General features: G+C 39.1%; 1 protein-coding gene across 1 annotated transcript; it reads left to right on the top strand.

Moving 5' to 3' along the window:
• Window positions 1-791: 791 nt before the first annotated feature.
• LOC121397874 (reticulocyte-binding protein 2 homolog a-like) lies at window positions 792-18,448 on the top strand. Its single transcript, XM_041575859.1, has 6 exons — window positions 792-973; window positions 2,276-2,544; window positions 4,451-4,636; window positions 5,441-5,506; window positions 14,462-14,527; window positions 17,737-18,448. Exons 1-6 carry the CDS (start codon window positions 954-956, stop codon window positions 18,114-18,116), a joined length of 987 nt encoding a protein of 328 aa, XP_041431793.1. The 5' UTR covers window positions 792-953; the 3' UTR covers window positions 18,117-18,448.
• Window positions 18,449-23,693: the final 5,245 nt, after the last annotated feature.

The raw sequence follows: 23,693 nt of genomic DNA, 5'->3' as shown, positions 1-23,693 counted from the left end.
ACCTTTGTATTCCTTTAGCCATGTTCTCATGGAATCCAGGGTCAGTTGGCTGCATATTGGGGTTGAGACCAGCAACATGGTCTTTAGACTCCGCTTGGGGCCCCTCAGAAACCCCTCCTTTTGCAGAAGCACCCCGAGGCCTAGATGGTGGTGAGGCCTGGGACTTTCCTGGATCAGCTTCTTTGGAAGAAACACTCCATCCAGGGATGTAATTGCTCATTATTGAGTTAACGAGCACACACACACAACCTGCTCTCTCCACCCAGCAGCACAAACAATCAGGTGAGCACCAGTGGGCGGTCCTGCTGAATTGTGCTTAGTACAGGGAATACCTATGCTGCCATAGTTTTATGGGATCTCTCTGTACAGACTATGAGCAAACTTAGGTACTGTTCCTGCTGAATTGTGCTTAGTACAGGGGAATACCTATGCTGCCATAGTTTTATGGGATCTCTCTCTGTACAGACTATGAGCAAACTTAGGGGACTGTTCCTGCTGAATTGTGCTTAGTACAGGGGAATACCTATGCTGCCATAGTTTTATGGGATCTCTCTCTGTACAGACTATGAGCAAACTTAGGGGACTGTTCCTGCTGAATTGTGCTTAGTACAGGGGAATACCTATGCTGCCTTAGTTTTATGGGATCTCTCTGTACTTCTGTGCTACAGACACAAGTGTAATGTAAGTGTAAGGTCTTTTATTATCATCTTAATGTGCCCTTATCATTCATAGTGTCAGAGGTCAAGGTGTTTTGTCACAGAATGAAAATGAAAGTAAGTAAGAAATGCCCCACAACCCAGCCAATCAGAGAAATGTAACAGTTACACTGACTGAACAGGAAGAGAAAAGAAAAAGAAAATCAAGTGAAAGAAAGGAGAGAACGCAGCAGGAATATAAACGCACTAAGGAAGAGCTACACAGAATAGATTAAGCCAACAAAAGGCAAAATAAGAATGAAAAGGGCAAAAGCAAGGTAAGATTACTATTTTATCATTCTCACTACAGAGAGTCTAGAGAAGGACTGTAAATATCTCTCAGAAAGTGAAGAGGAGACGCAGATCTGCTATGAGACAAGCTGAGTATTTTGTATCAACATTACCCCCCAACTCCTCCCACCGGCTGAGACCAGAGTTTTGGACTTTTTGCAGTCAATACCTAAGATTTATTTGTGTCCGTCTTCTTACTTAGAGATACAAAAAAGCTGGAGTTACGAAATTCCAATAGAAAAAAGAGCAGAAAATGAGTATTCACCCCAAATCTACTGCACGGATTCCCTAGAAGGGTGACACAGATCGGAATATTATTCACCAAATTCCAACAATTTTTTGCTTCAGCCAAACGACAAATTGAGCACAAATGATTTGTCCAAATATCAAACCAGATATGAAGCCTAGTGTGCTTCAGAATTAGAATTTACAGAAATCTTAAAAATTGCTTTTATCTTTCAACAAAATAGTGTCGTATTGAGTTGTCCAGAGATTTCAGCTCAAATGTCTGGTGTTCAGCTATGCCAAGTACAAACCCTAGGAATTTGGTTAAATCCAAATCCTGCAAAATACCCTGCAAAAAAATGAATTCTGGATTTGGTACTGCCTAGTTTCTAGAACTGTTATAAATGATAATTCCTGGTTTGCAGACTTTATTAAAGTCTGAATGCCAAAAACTCAAAAAATTCACGTTTTTTTTTACTATAAATTCCGAATTCCGAGATTTATTATACCTTAAAATCCGGCATCTCAGATCTGTCGAGGTTGTATAAGTCAATGGGAGAGGTCCCTATCCTATTTGGAAGTTTCTGTGGTCTGCTCTGGAATTAGCCCGAAAATCCGACTTTTCAGGCAAAAATCTAAAAAATTTGTGCTTTTCTGGAAAAAGTTAGGAAAAATAATACGATTCGGGGGAAAACTTGCCCGATTTTATCGAGTTTGTCCCCGATATGATTAAATTGTGCTTTTCTAATAATAAATTAGGTCACATTGTGGATTCTAGTTTGGTTGGACTTTTTTATTTTAAAAAATCAGAAAAAAAATTGGATTTTAGTAAATAACCCCCTAAATGAGACATTTGATCCAGGCACCATAAATCACATTAGGAGATAAAAAAAAAACTTTGGCTGATTTCTAGGTTACACCTCACACAAGGGTGGTACATCGGTCAAGATAGTTCAGCGCAGGGAAATTGCCATTTTTTATGGCTTGTAAAATGTTAGCCAAAGGAAATATAGATCATTATTGGATATAGCATGTTTCTAATTTACACATTTATTTTCCTACAGTTCAAGGCAGATAGTAGGTATCAGCTCCAGATGCCAACAGGATCAGTTTCAGTGGATGATAGATATGTTTGCTTCACATTTATCTGAGCTTGTGACAGAGGTGAAGTATTATCCAATCACTAATGAGAACTCAGATGAGTGGAAGAAAGAAGTGAAGGGATGTTCTTTTGGGATCTTATACCACAGTCTGAAACATGGACGGATCAACATTACTGACGTGGAAGGCTCACTGTATGACAAGGAACTTCTCTATATGTCACAATGTCTAGGTGGGAACACATTTACTTCCTTACAATAATTGTCCTTTGGATCTAAGTAAGACTTTACAGAACACCTGTGTTATACAGATGTAAGAAAAAAATGGCATTGCCAATAATTAATAATTCATCAAAAGTTTTAAAAACAGAGCTTGTATTTTTGCGTACAATTTGGCAGTTTGATAGTCCTGTTCTGCTATCATGTGATTTCAGTAGAAATCCCTTATTAGGAATACTGAATCCAGGTAACATACTAAAAAGACACATGTCCATCAAGTTCAACCTGCCTAACTGTCAGTTGATCCAGAGGAAGGCAAAAAATCCCATCTGAAGCCTCTCCAATTTGCCTCAGAGGGGAAAAATCCTTCCTGACTCCATGATGGCAATGGGACCAGTCCCTGGATCAACTTGTACTATGAGCTATCTCCCATATCCCTGTATTCCCTCACTTGCTAAAAAGCCATCCAACCCCTTCATAAAGCTATCTAATGTATCAGCCTGTACGACTATGTCCTATTTGAGCACTGGAGACCAAAACTGTACGGCATATTCTAGATGGGGTCTTACCAGTGCGCTATACAGTGGAAGAATGACCCCCTCCTCCCGTGACTCTATGCCCCTTTTAATACAACTCAAGCCCTTATTTGCCCTTGATGCTGCTGACTGGCATTGCTTGCTACAGCCAAGTTTATTATCTACAAGGACTCCAAGGTCCTTTTCCATAATGGATTTGCCTAGTGCAGTCCCATTAAGGGTATAAGTGGATATTGTTACATCCCAGGCGCATGACTTTACATTTATCAACATTGAACCTCATTTGCCACTTAGCTGCCCAGATTGCCAGTTTATCAAGATCATGTTGCAAGTGCCACATCCTGGATGGAATTAATTAGGCTGATAATTTTGTGTTATCTGCAAATACTGATACATTACTTACAATACCCTCCCCTAAGTCATTAATGAACAAGTTAAATAAAAGTGGACCCAATACCAAGCCTTGTGGGACCCCACTAAGAACCTTACTCCAAGTAGAGAATGTACCATTAACAACCACCCTCTGTACCCGATCCTGTAGCCAGTTTCCTATCCACATGCAAACGACTTCATTAAGCCCAACAGACCTTAGTTTAGAAAGCAGTCGTTTGTGGGGCACAGTATCAAGCGCTTTGGCAAAATTCAGATACTGTAGATCACATGTACTGCCCCCCACTGTCCAGCATCTTACTTACCTTATCTAAAACATTAGAAACCATTAGAAACATTGCAAACGTGCTTAGAATAGCTCCCTCATTAATTTTATATTCACTTGTTTTTAAAGTTTACTTATCCTTTAATTGGGAGGGGACTTGTGGACTGCACACTATTTAACGTGTGTCTAATTAATTTTTAATATCACTTGAAAAAGGGACTAGGGCCCAAAACATGTCATTATAAACACCAATAAAGTGTGATTGCAGACTAAACATTGCCAATTCCTGGTCTGTTTCTACTTTTGCATTTGTGGATCTCTATCACACTGTGGATGGTGTGTGTTTTAAACAGTAGGTTAAAGAATAATCTGGATCTAACACTCACATGCTCAGTGAGCTCTTATTTGCTGTTGAGAAGCTGATTAAGTAGAACACGAGGTTGCTTTGAAGCTGATGCTACAGGTTCCATGCATAATGTTTATATTGTGTGAAACTAAGGGAGTTTGGGGGAGGCTAAGTCTTCATTAAATTAAGCCTATTTGTGGAACAAATGTATTTAATATTTATTCTAATAGCAATTCATTAAAAAAGCCTTTTCCATTCCTTTTCCATCTGTATGAATTGTATAAGATGATTCAATCCTTTTCCAGTCTTTCACCTTTGAGCTTTTAGCTCCACAGAGATGGTCACATTTTAATGTATGGTCTTTACTGTTTTGTGTTGCACAGACAAGGAGAATGTTATGGTTGTGTTGGATGATCTAGAACAAACCACAGAGGAGGAAACTAAGAGAATCCTAAGAACCCAGCCCAGCATAAAACATTGTTCATCTCTTCTCCTTCTAACTGCAAAGAAGGATAAGGAAAATTACTTTCTATTCCAGATTGATGCCATTTCTCCACTTCTGAACACAGGTAACACTTAGGGGCAGATTTATCAAGGGTCAAATTTAAGTTAAAAAACGTTGAATTCAAAAAGACCAACCGAATAGAGGTCGAAGGTTTTTGAGGGTCGAAGTGGTCCTACTTCGAATCGAACGATCGAAGGAATAGCGCCTTCGATCTACTTCGATTCAAAGTTTTTCCCCCAAAAAACTTCGATCTCTCAAACTCCACCAATTGCCTCCATATAGGTTCTAGGAGGTCCCCCATAGGCTAAAACAGCAATTCAGCAGCTTTTAGGTGGTGAATGGTCGAAGTTTTAAAGAGACAGTACATGATAAATTCTCGAATTTCGAAATTGTTTACAAAGTCGAATCGAAGTTGGACTATTCCCTAGTCGAAGGACACAAAAAATAGCTTATAATTCGAAATTTTTTTCATTCGAAAATTCCCCTCGACCTTTGCTAAATATGCCCCTATATGTAAAACTCTCTAAACTCCTTTGCCAACACAGTGGTACCCAAACTGGAAAAATAATATTTTTTGAATAATAAAACCTACTGTCAAAATATAAAAGCTTGTGGATGATATTCTAGTAGTATGGTCAGACACTAAAGAAATGTTTCAGGGAATGGATAGGAATATCTTTTTAAGAATCAGAGCTGCGCAATATGATAGCGATCTAAAAATATATGTTAATAATAATAATAATAATAATAATAATAATTAATAATAATAAAAGAGAGCAGATAGCTTCCACCATCCAGTCAGATGACCCTGCGCACAAGAACTTTCAATCTAATGTAATTTTGTTTTTTCTTTTTATTTCCTTTTTAGTAAAATCCCGCTCATCGTCTGCATTCGCCATTAAGAATACCTCAAGTACAGAAGCAAGGTCATTGTGTGAGTTTCATTTTAGTCACTTATATCCACAATTTTCTGAACAGCATACAAAGTTTCTCCCTTTTTATCACTGCTATATTACATAACGACAGGGGCGATCCGCCAATGAGGCGAGCTGCTCGCCTCAGGCGGCATCGCCAGCTAGGTTTCCAGGGGTGGCAAAAAAAGCGCTCCTGGTGCCTTTGAGAGACGAATTTTCAGTTTTTAAACCGGAAATTCGGCTTTACTAGGCGAGAGAGCGCAATTGCGCTGTCCGCACTAGCGTTGCTGCCTCCCCCCCAGAAATGGATTTGGGCTGGGGGGGGGGCGGCATTACTGGAGCCGCCTCAGGCGGCAATATACACAGGAACGGCACTGCATAACGACTGAATATATCCACCACTCCTACAGGCAGATAAGGCTGTTTCTTAAAGGGGTCGTTTCACCTGTATGTAACTGTTAGTATGATGTAAAGAGTGATATTCTGAGACAATTTGCAATTGGTTTTCATTATTTATTATTTGTGGTTTTTGAGTTATTTAGCTTTTTATTCAGCAGCCTTCCAATTTTTGATTTTAGCATTCTGGTTGGTAGGGTCCAAATTACCCTAAAAACCATGCATTGATTTGAATAAGAGACTGGGATATGAATAGGAGAGTCCTGAATAGAAAGATGAATAATAAATACATTTGTAGCCTTACAGAGCGTTTGATTCTTAGATGGGTCAGTGACCCCCATTTGAAAGCTGGAAAGAGTCACGAGAAAAATGCAAATAATTCGAAAACTATAAAAAATAAATAATGAAGACCAATTGAAATGTTGCTTAGAATTGGCCATTCTTTAACACACTAAGGGGCATATTTATCAAGGGTGAGATTTCGAATTGAAAAAACTTCAAAATTCAAAAAGACCAACCGAAATTAAGTCCACTTTTTTTTGGTTGAATAGGTCAGTTTTTGATTGAATAGGTCCATATTCAGCCAAATTCGAATCGTACGAATCAAAGGAATAGCGCATTCGATCAAATTCGATTCAAAGTTTTTCCCAAAAAAAAACTTCCATTTTTCAAAGTCCACCAATTGACTCCAAATATGTTCTAGGAGGTCCCCCATAGGCTAAAACAGCAATTCGGCAGGTTTTAGATGGTGAATGGTCGATGTTGAATTTTTAAAGAGACAGTACATGATAAATTTCAATATTCAAATTTTCTAATTTTTTTTCAAATTCAAAATCGAATTTGGACTATTCCCTAGTCGAAGTAAACGAAAAAAGGTTGAAATTCTAATTTTTTTCATTCGAAAATTCACCCTGACCTTTGATAAATCTGCCCCTAAAAATTATTTTAAAGATAAACCACCCCTTTAATCCTTTTTGCTGCCAGCCGATTTGGCTGCTTTGGTACTTTTATTGCCAGACCATTTTTGAATATTTTGCTCTCTTTCACTTTAGGGTTTTTTTTTATAGAGGGGTCTTTTAGGACAACCTAAGCTTTCAAAATATGCCACAATTTTAGTGTAATTCCACTTCTGTGAAAAGATATAGTCTAATAAAATGAAAAAAAAAAAATGTATCACATAAAACAAATCTTGAATCTAATTGAATTGGATTCAAAGGAACATGGAGCTGCAGGATAAAAAGTATCAAAGCTTTATTTTAACTGACAAGGAAAATCCAACACATTTTGACCTCCAGTGCTTATGATCAGCCATGGAGTAAACCTTTGCCCCGTTATCGATTACATGCAAACATTAAAACAAAACATTTGGTGACAAACTATTCTGCTTTTTGTTTCAATGTTTTCATGTAAATGACACCAGGGAAAAGCTTTGCTAAATGGCTGATGATGAACAATTAAAATAAGCACTTTTAGCGCACAGTTGCCAGGATAACAAACATCTTTTGCCACTACTAGGAAGCGCTATATCCGTGGAAAGTGATGTACAGGAAGATCCACCCCTTCTCACTCACTTTACCAAAGTGTGACAGGAAGTGGTCATAACACCTCTTGGCCAATAATACAATTATGCAAATTACAACTAGATACATGGGCATCTGCCCAGCAACTAGGGAGATCATGAAGTGTAGGGATTTAAAGCCATAGGGGCACATTAACCCTATGGGTCCATATATATATATATATATATATATATATATATATATATATATATATATATATATATATATAACATATATATTAACAAAACAGTAAGTTACCTAGTGTGAGTGCAGAGTTAGTGACTATATACACTGGCTGCACAATTGTTTCTTGGGTACATTGCTGTGTGTAATGATATTGTTAATTTAGCAAGCAAGATCTGCAAGGACTGGAACCTGTTTCCCTTCTACTGCTTTTAAAATGCTGGACTTTAAGATTCCACATGGATGATAAATCATTCAGTTGTGTTACCTTGTGCCATCTTTAGCCTCTCCTAATTAAAAAAATCACCCTCTGCCTATGTATACAGGTATGGGGCCTGTTATCCAGAATCCTCGGGACCTGGGATTTTCCAGATAAGGGATCTTTTCATAATGTGGATCAACATAAATCTGTTAGAAAACATTTAAACATTAAATAAACCCAGTAGGCTGGGGTTGCTTCCATTAATGGTTAATTATATCATAGTTGGAATCAAGTACAAGGTAATGTTTTATTATTACAGATAAAAATGAAATTATTGTTAAAAATGTGGATTATTTGATTAAAATGGAGCCTATGGGAGATGGCTTTTCAGTAATTTGAGCTTTCTGGATAACAGCTTTTCAGATAATAGATCCAGTGTTGGACTGGGGTATCAGTGACTTTAAGTGGCTGGCTGCCACCCTGAAATGTCTCATTTTCTTCCTCCATCTCTGTGATTGGAGGAGTCTGGGAAGGGTTCTAGAGTCTAGGGGGAGAGGGCTTTGATTGGCAGGGCCCATGCGGTTCAAGGCCCGCCAGGTTTTTTCCTGGTGTCCTGCTGGCCCAGTCCAACCCTGAATGGATCCAAATACCTGTATTAGTGGGAAGTCACATCCAGGTACGTGTGCACCTATCCTACAGTAACCAATGATTTTAGTGCACATCTGAAGAACAACAAGACAGTATTTAGGCCAATGAGGGTGGTAATAACTCTCCGATCATGTAAATAGAATGAAAGTTCCTCTTTATAAGACACAACCCATTTGCTCAGATTTTAATTAATTGTACCAATTATAACTCACTTGTCATCCAATTGGAGTGAGGACAAATTATTGCCCTGAAATCTTAGATCACAATAGATCACATACAATATAAACATAATGGGCTTACACGAGATCTACTGAAGCAACTCAATTGTTCTAAAACATCATAGTAACTTTTTAAACACAAAAAATCCTCAGTTCATATATGCAAAGAAGAAATTTGTGTGTCACAGTTTGACCAATGGCAACAAAACTTATCAAGGAACATCCTCTCACCCATGACTATGTCAACAAGTACTATAGGTAAAAAAAAAAACATAAGGCCCGTCCATGCAATGACCATGCACATATTTTGTTATTTCAAGTGAGGTTCGTAATGACCCTGTTACAGGGTGATCCCCAAATTTGGGCTCTCAGATTGCCCCTCTCAGATCCTGCCCGTTTTTCGCTTGATACATTCTTTAAAACCATGGCTGTACTTTATGATGACCCAGATCGTGCATCTTCTGTCGACTCCACGATCCGTAAATTGCACCAGGGGAGATGGGATGCGGAGGTGTATTGCACCGAATTCCACCGGTGGGCAGTGGAAACTGGGTGGAACGACATGGCTCTTCGCAAGCCAGTTCCGTATTGGGCTTTCAGATTCTGTTAAGGATAGCCTAGTAAACTATCCTTTATCTTCTAACCTGGATGATCTCATGTCTCTTGCCATCCAGGTAGATAGAAGACAGAGGGAGAGAAGGGGTGAAAAGGGTTCTTCTTTTTCTGGGTTTACCAATGTTAAGTCTAATTTTCCAAATGTGGTGACCAATGTTATGCCCCCTAATCCCTCAGCTCCTCTACCTCAGGAGGAACCCATGCAATTGGGCATATCCCACCTAACCTCTGAGGAAAAGGCTCTAGGCAGTCCCAAGGTTTATGCATTTACTGTGGGGAGAAGGGTCATTTTCTGAATCCTAAGAGGATTCAGAGGCCGGGAAACTTCCAAGCCTAAATGGAGAAGGGGAGCTCCATTTGGGTAAAGAAGTTTCCTCTCCCCAGTCTACCTCTAGGATTTTGATACCAGTTAAGTTAACCTGGCCTACGGGCTCTGTCAAGGTGTCTGCTTTTGTGGATTATGGGGCGGAGGGGAATTTTTTGGAATTTTTTTGTGTTCCCCTAACCCCTCTAAATCCTCCTATGAGGATATTAGCGGTCGATAAAAAACCTTTAGGGTCAGGACTGGTGACTAAAAAGAATGAGGTCTTGTCTTTGTGTGCCAATAACTTGCACTGTGAGGAATTTACCTTTTTTATTATTGAGGGTGCTTCCTCTCCTTTAATCTTGGGGTTACCTTGGTTGCAAACACACAACCCACATATTGACTGGGTAACAGGGGAGGTTCTTCATTGGGGTTTAAAATGCCAGGGGTCCTGCATTCCTCCGGTGGTAGAAACTACATCTTTAGTGGGTTTACCTGCAGCTTACACACATTTTGCAGATGTCTTTTCTAAGAGAGCCGCAGTGACCTTACCCCCACATAGGCAGTATGACTGTCCAATTGACCTTATCCCTGGGTCAACTCCCCCTCGAGGTAGAACTTACCCTCTCTCCTTGCTTTAAGCCCAGGCAATGAGGGAGTATATCCAGGAAAACCTTGAGAGGGGTTTCATCAGACCCTCTAATTCCCCTGCTGGTGCGGGTTTCTTTTTTGTTGGGAAAAAAGATGGTGGTCTTCGCCCTTGTATAGACTACAGGGGTCTAAATAAGATCATAAAAAATAGTTACCCCCTTCCTTTGATTTCCGAATTCTTTGATCAAGTTAAAGATGCAAAGATTTATTCTAAACTTGATCTTAGGGGGGCTTAAAACCTCATCTGTATCAGAGAGGGGGATGAGTGGAAAACTGCCTTTAACACCAGGGATGGTCACTATTAGTATTTGGTAATGCCGTTTGGTCTTTGTAACGCCCCCGCAGTGTTCCAGGAATTTGTTAATGACATCTTCCGGGACCTGTTGGGGATATCTAGATGACATTCTAATTTTTTCCCACAACCGATCTGATCATCGTAAACATGTTCAGGAAGTTTTGCTTGGGTTAAGGAGAAATAACCTCTTTGCAAAACTTGAAAAGTGCACCTTTGAGGTTTCTTCTGTTCTATTTTTGGGGTTCAATATCTCCAGCAAAGGTCTAGAAATGGACCCTGGGAAAGTTAAGGCCGTAATTGAGTGGACTCAGCCTCTTTCTTTATGTGCTACCCAGAGGTTTGCTTGGGTTTTACCAACTACTATCAGCAATTTATAAAGAATTTTTCCCTGATAGTAGCCCCAATCACTGACTTAACAAAGAAAGGTGCAGATCCTAGCATGTGGTCCCCTGAGGCTATTCAAGCCTTTGAATTCCTCAAGAAGGAATTTGTGTCTGCCCCCATTCTTTGTCACCCTGACAACACTCTTCCTTTCATTGTAGAGGTTGATGCCTCAGAGGTTGGAGTAGGGGCAGTCCTTTCTCAAAGGCATCTGATAACCAACAAGGTGCACCCCTTTGCATTCTTCTCTAAGAAATTGTTACCTGCAGAGGCTAACTATGATATTGGAAATAGAGAACTGTTGGTTATCAAATGGGCCTTTGAGGAATGGCTCCACCTGTTGGAGGGGGCTAAACATGTAATAACGGTCTTTACTGACCACTAAAACCTGCTATATATTGAGTCAAACGGTTGAACCCTAGGCAGGCCAGATGGGCCCTGTTTTTTACACGCTTTAACTTTTCCCTTACTTACAGGCCAGGTTCCAAGAACACTAAGGCACTCTCCCGGAGTTTTGAATCCAACTCGTCTGACTCTAGTGAGTGCATCCCCATCATCCCTAGTGAATTGTAGCAGCTCTGGGATCAGACTTTGCCACATTAATATCCTCAGTGCAGGCTTCTGCTCCGGTAGAAACTCCCTCTGGGAGATTATTTGTACCTGAGGATCTCAGGGATCAGGTTTTGGGTGAAGCCCATAATTCCAAAATGGCAGGACAGCCAGGCATCTCCAAAACGATATCTCTTTTGTCTCGCAATGTTTGGTGGCCTTCCTTTAAGCAAGACGTTAAAAATTTTGTCAATTCTTGCCCTGTCTGTCAGAGGTCTAAATCCTCTAGGAATTTATCACAAGGATTGTTGAGGCCACTGCCTATTCCTGATAAACCCTGGTCCCATCTTTTGATGGATTTCATTGTTGATCTTCCCCTGTCTCAAGGGAAAACTGTGATTTGGGTGGTGGTGGGCAGGTTCAGCAAAATGAGCCACTTCATTTCCCTCCCACACCTCCCTTCTGCCAAAACTTTAGCTGAGTAATTCATTTCCAATAGAGGGGTACAGTTTGTTTCGAAATTTTGGCAAGCATTCTGCGCTCTGGTGGGGATTGAGTTGTCTTTTTCCACCGCATATCACCCCCAAACTAATGGTCAAACTGAAAGGTTTAACCAGTCCCTTGAACAGTATCTGAGGTGTTATGTATCTGATAACCAAACCTCATGGACTGAGTTGTTACCTTGGGCAGAGTTTGCCTACAATAATGCTACTCATTCCTCCACTGGGGAATCTCCGTTCTTTATTGTCTATGGCAGTGATCCCCAACCAGTAGCTCGTGAGCAACATGTTGCTCTCCAACCCCTTGGATGTTGCTCCCAGTGGCCTCAAAGCAGGGGCTTATATTTGAATTCCAGGCTTGGAGGCAAGTTTTGGTTCCATAAAAACCAGGTGCACTGCCAAACAGAGTCTCAATGTAGGTTGACAATCCACATAGGGGCTACTAAATGGCCAATCACAGCCTTTATTTGGCACCCCAAGAACATTTTTCATGCTAGTGTTGCTCTCCAACTCCTTTTACTTCTGAATGTTGCTCACGGGTTCAAAAGGTTGGGGATCCCTGGTCTATGGTGTCTCCTGTACCCTCTGTTAACTCCTCTGTCAAACAGTTTGTGAAAATTTGGTCTCAGGTGCATGACTCTCTTTCCGCAGAAAAAAGCAGCTGATAGATCCCGTAGGGAGGCACCCAAATATAAGGTCGGTGACTCTGTTTGGTTATCTACTAAAAACATCAAGCTTAAGGTCCCCTCTCTCAAGTTGGGACCCAGGTTTATTGGTCCATATCCCATCTCAGAAATAATTAATCCATCCTCTGTCCGTCTTAAGTTACCAGTCAATTTTAAGATTTCTAATTCTTTTCACGTTTCCCTCCTGAAACCAGCTTCACAGGTCCGTCAACTGTCTGTTCCTCCCCCAGTGTTGGTAGAAGGTCAGTCTGAATTTGAGGTCCAAGAGCTCCTCGACTCTCGCTTTGTACGTGGTAAGCTCCAGTATTTAGTTAGGTGGAAGGGCTTTGGTCCCGAGGAGAACTCTTGGGTCTCAGTTAATGACATCAGGGCTGACCGCCTCAGGAGTTTCCTGAGAGACCTGGGGGTCCAATGGCCCCCCTAAAGAGGGGGGTAATGTAATAGTGCCCACTCACCCTGGTGGTCTAGTGGGAGGACGGCAGGGATGCCTGCCGCCCCCTCGGCGGGGACGCCTGCCGCGCCGAACCGTTACACTGGAGGTGCCAGTCTCTTAGGGCGCGCGCACCACTTCCTGGTTTGTAGCGAATGCGCACTGACGTGATGACATCAGCGCGCAGTAATTCAAATAGTATTTAAAGGGACTTCAGTGTGTAATTCAGTTCCCGTGATAGGAGTTTGTTCCTGGTGCTTCTGTGAGTTTGCTATCCTGTTTTTGAACCTGTTTGATTCCTGTTGTGACCCCTGCCTGGCTTTTGACTACTCTGACTAATGGATCCTGACCCCTGCCTGAATACCGACTACCTCTTCTGCTTTAACCCTTCTGATTGACTTCCTGGTTTGACCCTTGCCTGCCTATGTTTACTCTCTGCCTGCATAGACCCGGCCTGATCTGACTACTCTATTGCCTAATGCCTTGTACTACAACCTTCTGCCCAAAGACTCTCACTAACAGTCGTGCCCCTCTGCCTATCCAGAACATCTAGCCTTGCACCTCTCGTTTAAGTCCTGGTGGCATCCAAGTAGCTGAGGGCTCCTCCCGAGGCCAAAGGCGGTCACACTACAGGTAAAGCACGAGCCGAGACCAGGGTGTTTGGCATTTGTTCTGGTGTTGGGTGCCGACCGTGACAGTGTCAAGTCTTAATGCAGCAATTACCAGTATAAATGTATATTTTAAGTGATATTCTTCCATTGTAATGCGACTAAAATAATTCACTAAAGGGCGACTTTACACCAGCGAATGATCAGCCACACTAATTCACTACAATAAAGTTGTGTCTCTGTAGTTGAACACTGGCGAAGTTTCACTAGCGTTAATTCATCAGCGCGCACATTTAATAAACTTTTGCTAGTGTTCATTCTTGCTAGCGAAACTTCTTTCACTTCATGCAAATGCTTGAAGTGGCCACTTATTATTACAAATATCCAAGGAAGCAAAATAAAGGCAAAAGAGATCCTCTAATGTCCTAGACATGAGCCCACCATAAAACAAATGTGGCATGCCCCTCAAATGGTTGGGAAAAAATGTTAACACAAAAATCTTTAATAGTTAGGACTTTTAAAGTTCCCACTTTAAAAAATGAAAACGCACAAGTCAGTAAAATGCCCAGTATAACAAAACACTCACAATCTAAGGTGTCCTTACCCTAAAAGGCAACAAATGCGTTGAATAATTCTAAGAATCAAAATGTTTTTTTAAACTGATTATAATTTATATATATATATATACAGTATTTATATATCTGTATATATCATACATATTTACTTTATTTTTATATTTTATCATTTCAGTAAAATCCCACTCATCATCTTTATTTACTTATCCAAATTTCTCCAGTCCAGAGGCAAGATCATCCGGTGAGTTTAATTTTCATCAGTTGCATCAAAGACTATCTGAACAGTATACAAGATTTCTATCCTTTTATTATCATTTTCTCCCTTAAAGGATAAGTAAACCTTTAAAATAAGTGAATATAAAATTAACAAGGGTGCTATTCTAAGCACTTTTGCAATGTACATTTATAATTAATTATTTTAGATTCCGAGATATTAAGGGATACATGTACTGTTAATCTGAATGAATTTTGTTACAACATCGCCACCTGCTGGTCAGTATCTGATCACCAAGTAATCAAGGAAGTTGTCAGGAGAAAGAAAGAGGCTGCTCTGATGTTCTTCTGCTTAGGAAAGATTTGAGAAAGGTTTCTATTTTTTATTCCTAAGCAGAAGAACATCAGAGCAGCATCTTTCTTTCTCCTCACAACTTCCTTGACTATTTGGTGGTCAGACTGGTCAGAAAATGACCAGCAGGTGGCGTTGCAGATTCATATTAATAGTACATGTATTCTTTAATATCTTCATCATAATTTATTTCATCATCATTTATTTATATAGCGCTGTCAAGATACACAGTGCTTTACTGCAGTTATAGCAAACAGGGAATAAATGGTGGATAACAGACAAGAATTACAGAGTACAATAGGGTTAGAAGGACCTAGAGATTAGAGTTTACAAACTAAAGTTAGGGTACAATTGAGACATTAGGATTGTATAAACACTTTGTAATTTTTGATACAGCAATGATTAATTAAGGTACATCGAATAGGCCTCTTTAAACAGTTGGGTTTTTAAGGTGCGCTTGAAAGTTTGGAAAGAAGGAGAAAGTCTGACAGCTTGTGGCAGAGAGTTCCAGAGAAAAGCAGAAGCCCGAGAGAAGTCTTGTAGACGAGAATGGGCAGAAGTGATCAGAGGAGAAGTGAGGCGAAGATCAGAAGCAGAGCGAAGGTTTCGTGAAGGAGAGTATTTGGAGATTAGAGATGAAATATAGGGAGGGGTTTCATTATTGAGGGCCTTGAATGTGAGTGTTAGTAATTTGAATTTGATTCTAGAAGAGATTGGGAGCCAGTGAAGGGACATACATATGGGAGCAGCTGATGTTGAGCGGCGAGATAGATGAATGAGTCTAGGGGCCACTTTTAGAACAGATTGGAGTTGTGAAAGGTGACTTGTTGGAATACCTGTGAGGAGTAAGTTGCAGTAATCAAGGCGGGAGATGATGAGAGACTGAATCAGTGTTTTAGTTGATTCTGAACTGAGATATGGTCGTATTCGAGGAATGTTGTGCCATTGAATACAGCAAGATTTTGCAAGTGTTTGAATATCTTGGATTAGAAAATAAATAATGAATGTACATTGCAAAAGTGCTTAGAACAGCACCCTCATTCAATATACATGAACTTATTTTTAAGGGTTACTTAACCTTTAATAAAACAATTCACCTACCACTCCTTGAGGCAGATATGTTAGTGAATGCTTTGGATCGATTAATTCTGGCTGATTCAAACTGATGTTGCTGTTTATTAAACCAAATATCTAATTCTGTTGAATTAATATCGTCTTCTCCCCAACCTCTTTCTGTTGGGGTTCCTCAAGGCTTTGTCCTGGGACCATCACTATTCTCCCTCTATACTTCATCCCTCTGCAAATTAATCAACTCGTATGGTTTCCACTACCACCTCTATGCTGACGATACTCAGATCTATCTCTCATCTCCTGATCTCAACCCAGAACTCCTAACTCGCGTCTCCTCCTGCCTGTCCGCTATCTCTACCTGGATGTCGCAACGCTGCCTTAAACTAAACCTCTCTAAAACTGAAATGGTTCTCTTTCCTCCAACTAACACCAGTAACATCCTGGAAGTATCCATCATAGCTAACAATTCCACTATCACCCCCTCTCCCCAGGCCCGGTGCCTTGGGGTTATCCTAGATTCTGCCCTGTCATTCACTCCTCATATCCAGTCACTTATTAAATCATGTCACTTCCACCTAAGGAACATATCCAAAATACGATCATTTATCACCCAAGATGCTGCCAAAATTCGTATTCACTCTCTCGTCATATTACGTCTAGACTACTGTAACTCTCTTTTAATTGGCCTTCCCCTCCAGAGACTGTCACTTCTCCAGTCCATAAGGAACACTGCTGCGAGGCTCATACACCTCAGCAACCGCTCCTCCTCTGCCTCGCCATTCTGTCAATCCCTGCACTGGCTTCCGTTACCTTTCAGAATCAAATTCAAATTAATGACCCTGACATTCAAAGCACTTCATAACTCTGCCCCACCCTACATCTCTGAACTCATCTCTATATACTCACCCAACTGCTTACTATACTCCTCTACTGACCTGCTACTCAACTCTTCTCTCATTACCTCCTCACATGCTCGCATTCAAGACTTTGCAAGGGCTGCACCCCTCCTCTGGAACTCTCTCCCACGGTCTGTCCGACTTTCTCCCAACCTTTCTGCTTCCAAGAAATCTCTTAAAACGCACTTCTTTCGAGAAGCCTACCCTCACTCTGCTTAACTACCAACTGCAACACCACATACAGTACCACATTTCTCACCCACTTAATTCTGATCTTGCCCACTCCCACACCTTGTGTATTACTCCCTTCCCTTTAGACTGTATGCCTATGCATAGGGCCTTCCTCACCTTTTTGTACCTGTATTGATTGTGATGTATGTAACTCCATATGTTCTATGTATACAATTCATGTGATTTAGTTGTATAATCACATTTACTTTACAGTGCTATGCAATATGTTGACGCTATATAAATACATGTTAATAATAATAATAATAATAATAATTAAATTAACATGTTTAACATTAAAAACAAAATCTGTGAAAAGTTAAGTAAGAATTATATAAAGATCAAAAGGTCCTTGGCAAGAGAGCCAAATGAATGAGGTTGGTTTTATATGTTGAGAAAAAATGAGATATTATGAGCTTCTTTAGACAAAGGAAGTTACCGGTCTTTATTTTCCTTCATGTCTCTCCCTTCCCATTTTCTTTGCACTAACAACTTCCTGTACCTGGATGGATGATGCAGTAACATGGGCAAAGTTTACACTGGACCAGTAACTGTAATCAAACATCATTCATTTTATTGCTTTAGGTAGAGCAAATAATTCCAGTCATGTGGACAAAGTAGATCTCTCAAGATTTGCATTTTCATAAATGGTAGCTAATATTCTTCACTTGTCATCCTTTCCTTTCATAGGTGATTTTACAGAGAACAGAGCACAACCTAGGATGACTCCTGTAGCCGCAGAATGTGTTTCTGCTCAACAACTGATGTTGAAGATAGAAGATTTAAAGAAAGAGATGTCCAACCAGACCCAGCAGATTAAAGATTTAAAGAAAGAGATGTCCAACCAGACTCAACATATTGAAGATTTAAAGAAAGAGATGTCCAACAAGACTCACCATATTGAAGATTTAAAGAAAGAGATGTCCAACAGGACTCAACATATTGAAGATTTAAAGAAAGAGATGTCCAACAGGACTCAGAAGACTGAAGAGTTAAAGAAGGAGTTGCCCAACCAGGACCAGCAGATTGACAAGTTAAATAAGCAAGATTTTCAGCAGTCACAATTGTAAGAAAAATCAGTGTGAATTGTCCTCTCAGCATAATCAAAATGTGGTAAAGCAAATGGAGTCAGAAGACCAAAAGCCGCAGCCTCATCTTTCAAATACTGTTGCAGTGACACACAATCCTACTCATCAAATTATGTATACTAGTAAATCATAATACAATACTGAGAAAATGCTGATCAACAGAATGTGCTTACTTGATTTCTACTAAAGCAGTTACATTTTTCCTAATATGAACTGTAGGTTTAGCCCCCACACAAATACATCTACAACAAAACAAAAAGCAGTACATACTTAAATGAATTGTTCAGTGTAAAAATAAAAACTGGGTAAATAGATAGGCTGTGCAAAATAAAAAAAACGTTTCTAATATAGTTAGTTAGCCAAAAATGTAATGTATAAAGACTGCAGAGACTGGATGTCTAACATAATAGCCAGAACACTACTTCTTAATCCAAATTACCTAACAGGGTCACAGGCATAAACACAGATTTGTACAGATAAATCCCATAATGTACTATATGAGACAAAACTAAAGAAGCACATTACTTATAAACATTAGAGATCTTAAAGGGGTGGTTCACCTTTAAGCTAACTTTTACTATGTTATAAAATGGCCAATTCTAAGAGACTTTTCAGTTGGTTTTCATTATTTGTTTTTTATAGTTTTATAGTTATTTGCCTTTTTCTTCTGACTCCCTTCTAAAAAACAAATGTTCTGTAAGGCTACAAATGTATTGTTATTGTTACTTTTTATTACTAATCCTTCTATTCAGGCCTCTCCTATTCATATTCCAGTCTTTTATTCAAATCAATGCATGGTTGCTAGGGGAATTTTGACCCTAGTTATTAGATTGCTTCTGAATAAAAAGCGAAATCACTCAAAAACCACAAATAATAAAAAATGAAAACAAATTGCAAATTGTCTCAGAATATCACTCTCTACATCATACTGAAAGTTATCTCAAATGTGAGCAACCCCTTTAAGGTTTAAGGTTTTTAAGGACTTTGCACAATAATTATTATCAGTGGTGCACACTTATATTCAGCCATTTCTAATTCAAGCACACCCCTACATGCATTATAAATTAGGGTGTTACTTATCAAAGTTTAATTTCAAATTAAATTATGTGATTTTTTTTTACGCTAATAAATTCGATTGTACTCACAATTCGACGGGAAGGTTATTTAGAAAAAAATCTGATTGTCTACAATTTGATTCATATTTGATTTGAATTTACCTCTGAAAAAAACTTGAATGTAAGGAAGGCAATTAACATCTTCACATGGGTCAACAACAGACCTCGGCCATTAACTTGTAAATTGACTTGGCAGGTTTTAGGTGGCAAATATTCGAATTAGAACTGTTTCCATGGTTGAGATGTGATTAATCTCACATTCAAATTTACAGTCGAATTGAAGAGTTAAAATTTGAATGTGGGAATTTTAACACCACAAAAAAAAAAAAAAATCGAAAATTTGAATTCAAATTAGAATTTACTATTCGACCCTTAATAAATCTTCCCCCTAGATATCCCTTCTTTAGTGAGCTAACCTATGATCTGAAATAAAGCTCAGCTGTGCCCCAGACTTAGTCTTTCACCATTCACAGGTGTCATTGATCTGTTATCTCCCTAATTTATAACGGTCCTAGCAAGGTCTGAGTTATTTTACTTTCTTCCTCTCTACAGAATATAGGTAAAAAACGGTTCATCGAGCATCACTTTTTTTTTTTTTAAAACCTTTTGTGTTATTGTAATTGCATGACTTTTCATGATGTTTACTTTGCATGATTTATTTTCTGTGCTTTGATTGGTTAATGTGGCTTAAAGTGATTATAGCACTTCTTATCAGATTCTTAGCAGTTTCCTCTTAATAAACATTTCAGATATTTCTCTCGGCTCCTAGTGGTCCATCCTAATAAGCAATTAGGTTTCTTTTACCAGTTTATATATTGCCATTTGATATGAATTATCTTTGTTTTTGATACACATGAAATCATAGATGTGAACACTTTTATCCATGCCATTAAAGGAGTGTAAGGAAAAGGATGAAAACATGGACAGAGAAAGGGGATAGGTAAGTATATCTTTTCTGCTTTTATTTTGACTTACTACGATTAAAGGGATACTGACATGTTAGTACAGGTATGGGATTCGTTATCCGGTAAACCATTATCCAGAAAGCTCTGAATTATGGAAAGGTCTTCTCCCATAGACTTTATTTTATCCAAATAATCAATATTTTTAAAAATAATTTTATTTTTCTCTCTAATAATAAAAGAGTAGCTTGTACTTTATCCCTTATAATGAATCCTTATTGGAAGCAAAACCAGCCTATTGGGTTTATTTAATGTTTACATGATTTTCTAGTAGACTAGGTATGAAGATCCAAATTACAGAAAGATCCATTATCCAGAAAAAATTTGATCCTGACCATTCTGGATAACAGGTCCCATACCGGTACAAGCTATTTTATTATTACAGAGAAAGAGGAAATCATTTTTAAGAATTTAGATTATTTGTATAAAATCTAGACTTAAGGTATGACGATCCAAATTACAGAAAGATCCCTTATCCGGAAAACCAAAGGTCCCGAGAGTTCAGGTCACATATCTGTATAGGTTTGTGATCTCAGAAACCCAATATGTAGAAAACCCTGAATTACACTTAACTGTAAATTTTAAAAATGATTACCTTATTCTCTGTAATAATGAATCAGTGCCTTGTACTTGATGGGAACTCTGCTTTATGAATCCAAATTGGTATCAAAACCATCTTAAAGGTTTATTAAAAGTTTAAGGGGCCCATTTATCAATGGTCGAATTTCGAATCCATGTGAATTTTTTTACTGTAATAAATGTGAATATATTCAAATATAAATGAGAAGTTATTTAAGAAAAAATTTGAACGTCTAAAACTTGATTGACTATTACCGACTCAAAAACTTGAATTGAATTCAAATCAAATTCAACTAAACTTGAATCTAGCTTTTTCTCCGAATAAAACTGAAATGTCAGGAAGGCTATTAACATCTTCAAATGGGTCACTGGACTTCTGCCATTGACTTCTACACGAATTTGGCAGGTTTTAGGTGGCAAATAGTCAAATTAAATCTCAAATTCAAATTCGAATTGAGTTTGTATTATTCCCAATTTGAATTTGTGAGTTTTGACCTAAAATGCAATTCGTAAATTTGAATTCGAGTATACTATTTGACCCTTAATACATCTGCACCTAAATGTTGTTTCATAGACTTAGGGGCATATTTATTAAAGGTTGAAGTCCGAAGTTAAAAAAACTTCGAACTTCGAATTCAAAAAGACCAACCGAATGGAGGTCGAAGTTTTTTGGGGTTGAAGTGGCCCGAATCCGGCCTACTTTGAATCAAACGATTCGAAGTAGCGCTAATTCAATCTACTATGATTCAAAGTTTTTTTAACTTCGAACTTCAATCTCCCAAACTCCCCCAAGTGCCTCAATACGGGTTCTAGGAGGTCCCCCATAGGCTAAAACAAGCACTTCGGCAGCTTTTAGGTGGCGAATATTCGAAGTCGAAGTTTTAAAGAGACATTACTTAAAATAAATTTGATCTTCGAATTTCCACTATTCCCTAGTCGAAGTACCCAAAAATTACTTTGAAATTCGAAGTTTTTTACTTCAAAAATTCACTTCACTTAATGTTTTATTTATATATTTAATTGTAAGTTTAGGAAATCTAAATGTGGTTTGACTTATAACTTGGCCTTAATGGAGGGTCACTTTAACCTTTAGACTCTTGGGTAAGAAATCAATTTGTATTCAAGATTCAAATAATTTAAATCTTAACTCATTTGCTTTTGTTACTAAAACAGAATATCAATCTATTGCTGATAAGTGCCCTTCTTGGTGGTCCAACGTTTGGTTAGGTCTCCACTTTGCTTATAACAAGGTTCATAGGCAGATTTTTAATAAGGCTTGGGGAGGCTAAGCCTCCCCAAACTTGTCCAAGATCTAAAAAAAAATTCTCTTTGGTCTGGAACCCTATTATAGTGACCACTTTACCAAGCACTTCTGAAAAGCATCCGCTGTTCACAATACTCTGATTCGTGACAGATTAAGCTTTAAACCTCACTCGATCTTCGCCAGAACATTATATAAGAAGTGATTGGTAAAGTTCAGGCATAGACAGTAACAGGATTCTGAAAGAGCAAGAAATTGTTTCTTTTAAGGTAGTAGGTGGCTTAACCATTTCACATTCCCAGCCGTTGCTTGTTTTGAGGAGAACTTCTTTCCCTGAACATATCAGCAGCACTGTGATTCCTCAAGGCAGGAGGGTCAAAGGTCCTCACCTTTCCCTAATGACAGTGGGGCTGGTACAGAAGAAGTCAGAGCCAGTAACAGAAAACAAAGATGGCGATGATTTCTTGAACTGGCTTCTCTCACTACCACAGCGAGGCCTACAATCTTTCTGGGAATAACACAAGTTAGTGCAATACATTTTCAACAAAAAGACCCAGTTATATGTAGATTATCAATGCCTGTTGACAGTTCCACTTCCCACCAACTGATTATTTTCTGTTCTGGTACCCAGTAATCCCAATGCTGCTCTGGTTAAAATGCAATGACAGTTCTTGTTGTCCATTTCTGGAATGTCTGGGATTAATGTAGAAGTTGTTATGGTAAAAGGGACTTGATACCAAATTTATGACCAACCTCCTTGCAAAACATTTTTTTAGGGTCCCAAGTTGTCCGTTGACCTGAGGTGCCACTTTTTGCCACTTGTTACATAACTCCGTCATAAGTAATTAATTGTTGCTTTGTACTGCTGTGATGCCATTAGGCAGATTGGGCACTTGGCATAGATATTAACTGTGGTGACACCACAAATGTCGCAACACCAGTGCCTTGTCTTGTTGAAGTAATATCATTAACCTTGGGGTTGATGGCATTTTACATATTCAGGCTTCTGTCTCACTGTTGCCTTCTGTATATTTGCTGATGCTGAGATCAGCTGCCTGGTACATTCCTCATCCTAATGACTAATGTGACAAAGGACCAGTGGCAAAGGCTGTGGGGTGGGGATTTATGAATTGTAAATAAAAGACTTTAAAATATTACTCTTTAATTAGGGGTGAAAAGCACTGACAAAAGAAACAAAAACTTTCCCCAATAAAGTGACCCCAAGGAGTGAGACTGGAACAGACAGAGGGAAAGGGGCCATGACTGATGAATTTAGTAAGGACCAGGGAGGTTAACTAAGTGGGGGGTGATGGGAGTTGTAGTTTGTAAAGGAACAGGAAGTAAAGGAGGGGAAATATGGGCAGGAAACAGGAAGAGGTGGGGTCATTACCTTGAGGAAAGCAAGAGTGTAGACAGCGGGTTCACCAATTAAGAGAGGTTGGTAGAATGCATTAGTTGCAGCTCTGGGGGGGGGCAAGGTCGGGCTCCCCTGATGTTCTTTGGAAGGGACAGGCCTGGGACTAGGCTTGCGGGGAAAACAGGCACAGTAGGCAAAGGAGGCGTAGATGTTTAGAGGTTGACGCTTAGTGGCAGACTTGCTATTGCGTTGTTCAAGGGGAATTGTGCATATTAATATTGTTGT

Source organism: Xenopus laevis, chromosome 9_10L, assembly GCF_017654675.1.
Source record: "Xenopus laevis strain J_2021 chromosome 9_10L, Xenopus_laevis_v10.1, whole genome shotgun sequence".
Lineage (NCBI taxonomy): Eukaryota > Metazoa > Chordata > Amphibia > Anura > Pipidae > Xenopus > Xenopus laevis.
The sequence above is the reverse complement of the archived record's forward strand: the minus strand, read 5'-3'. Positions and strand labels throughout refer to the sequence as shown.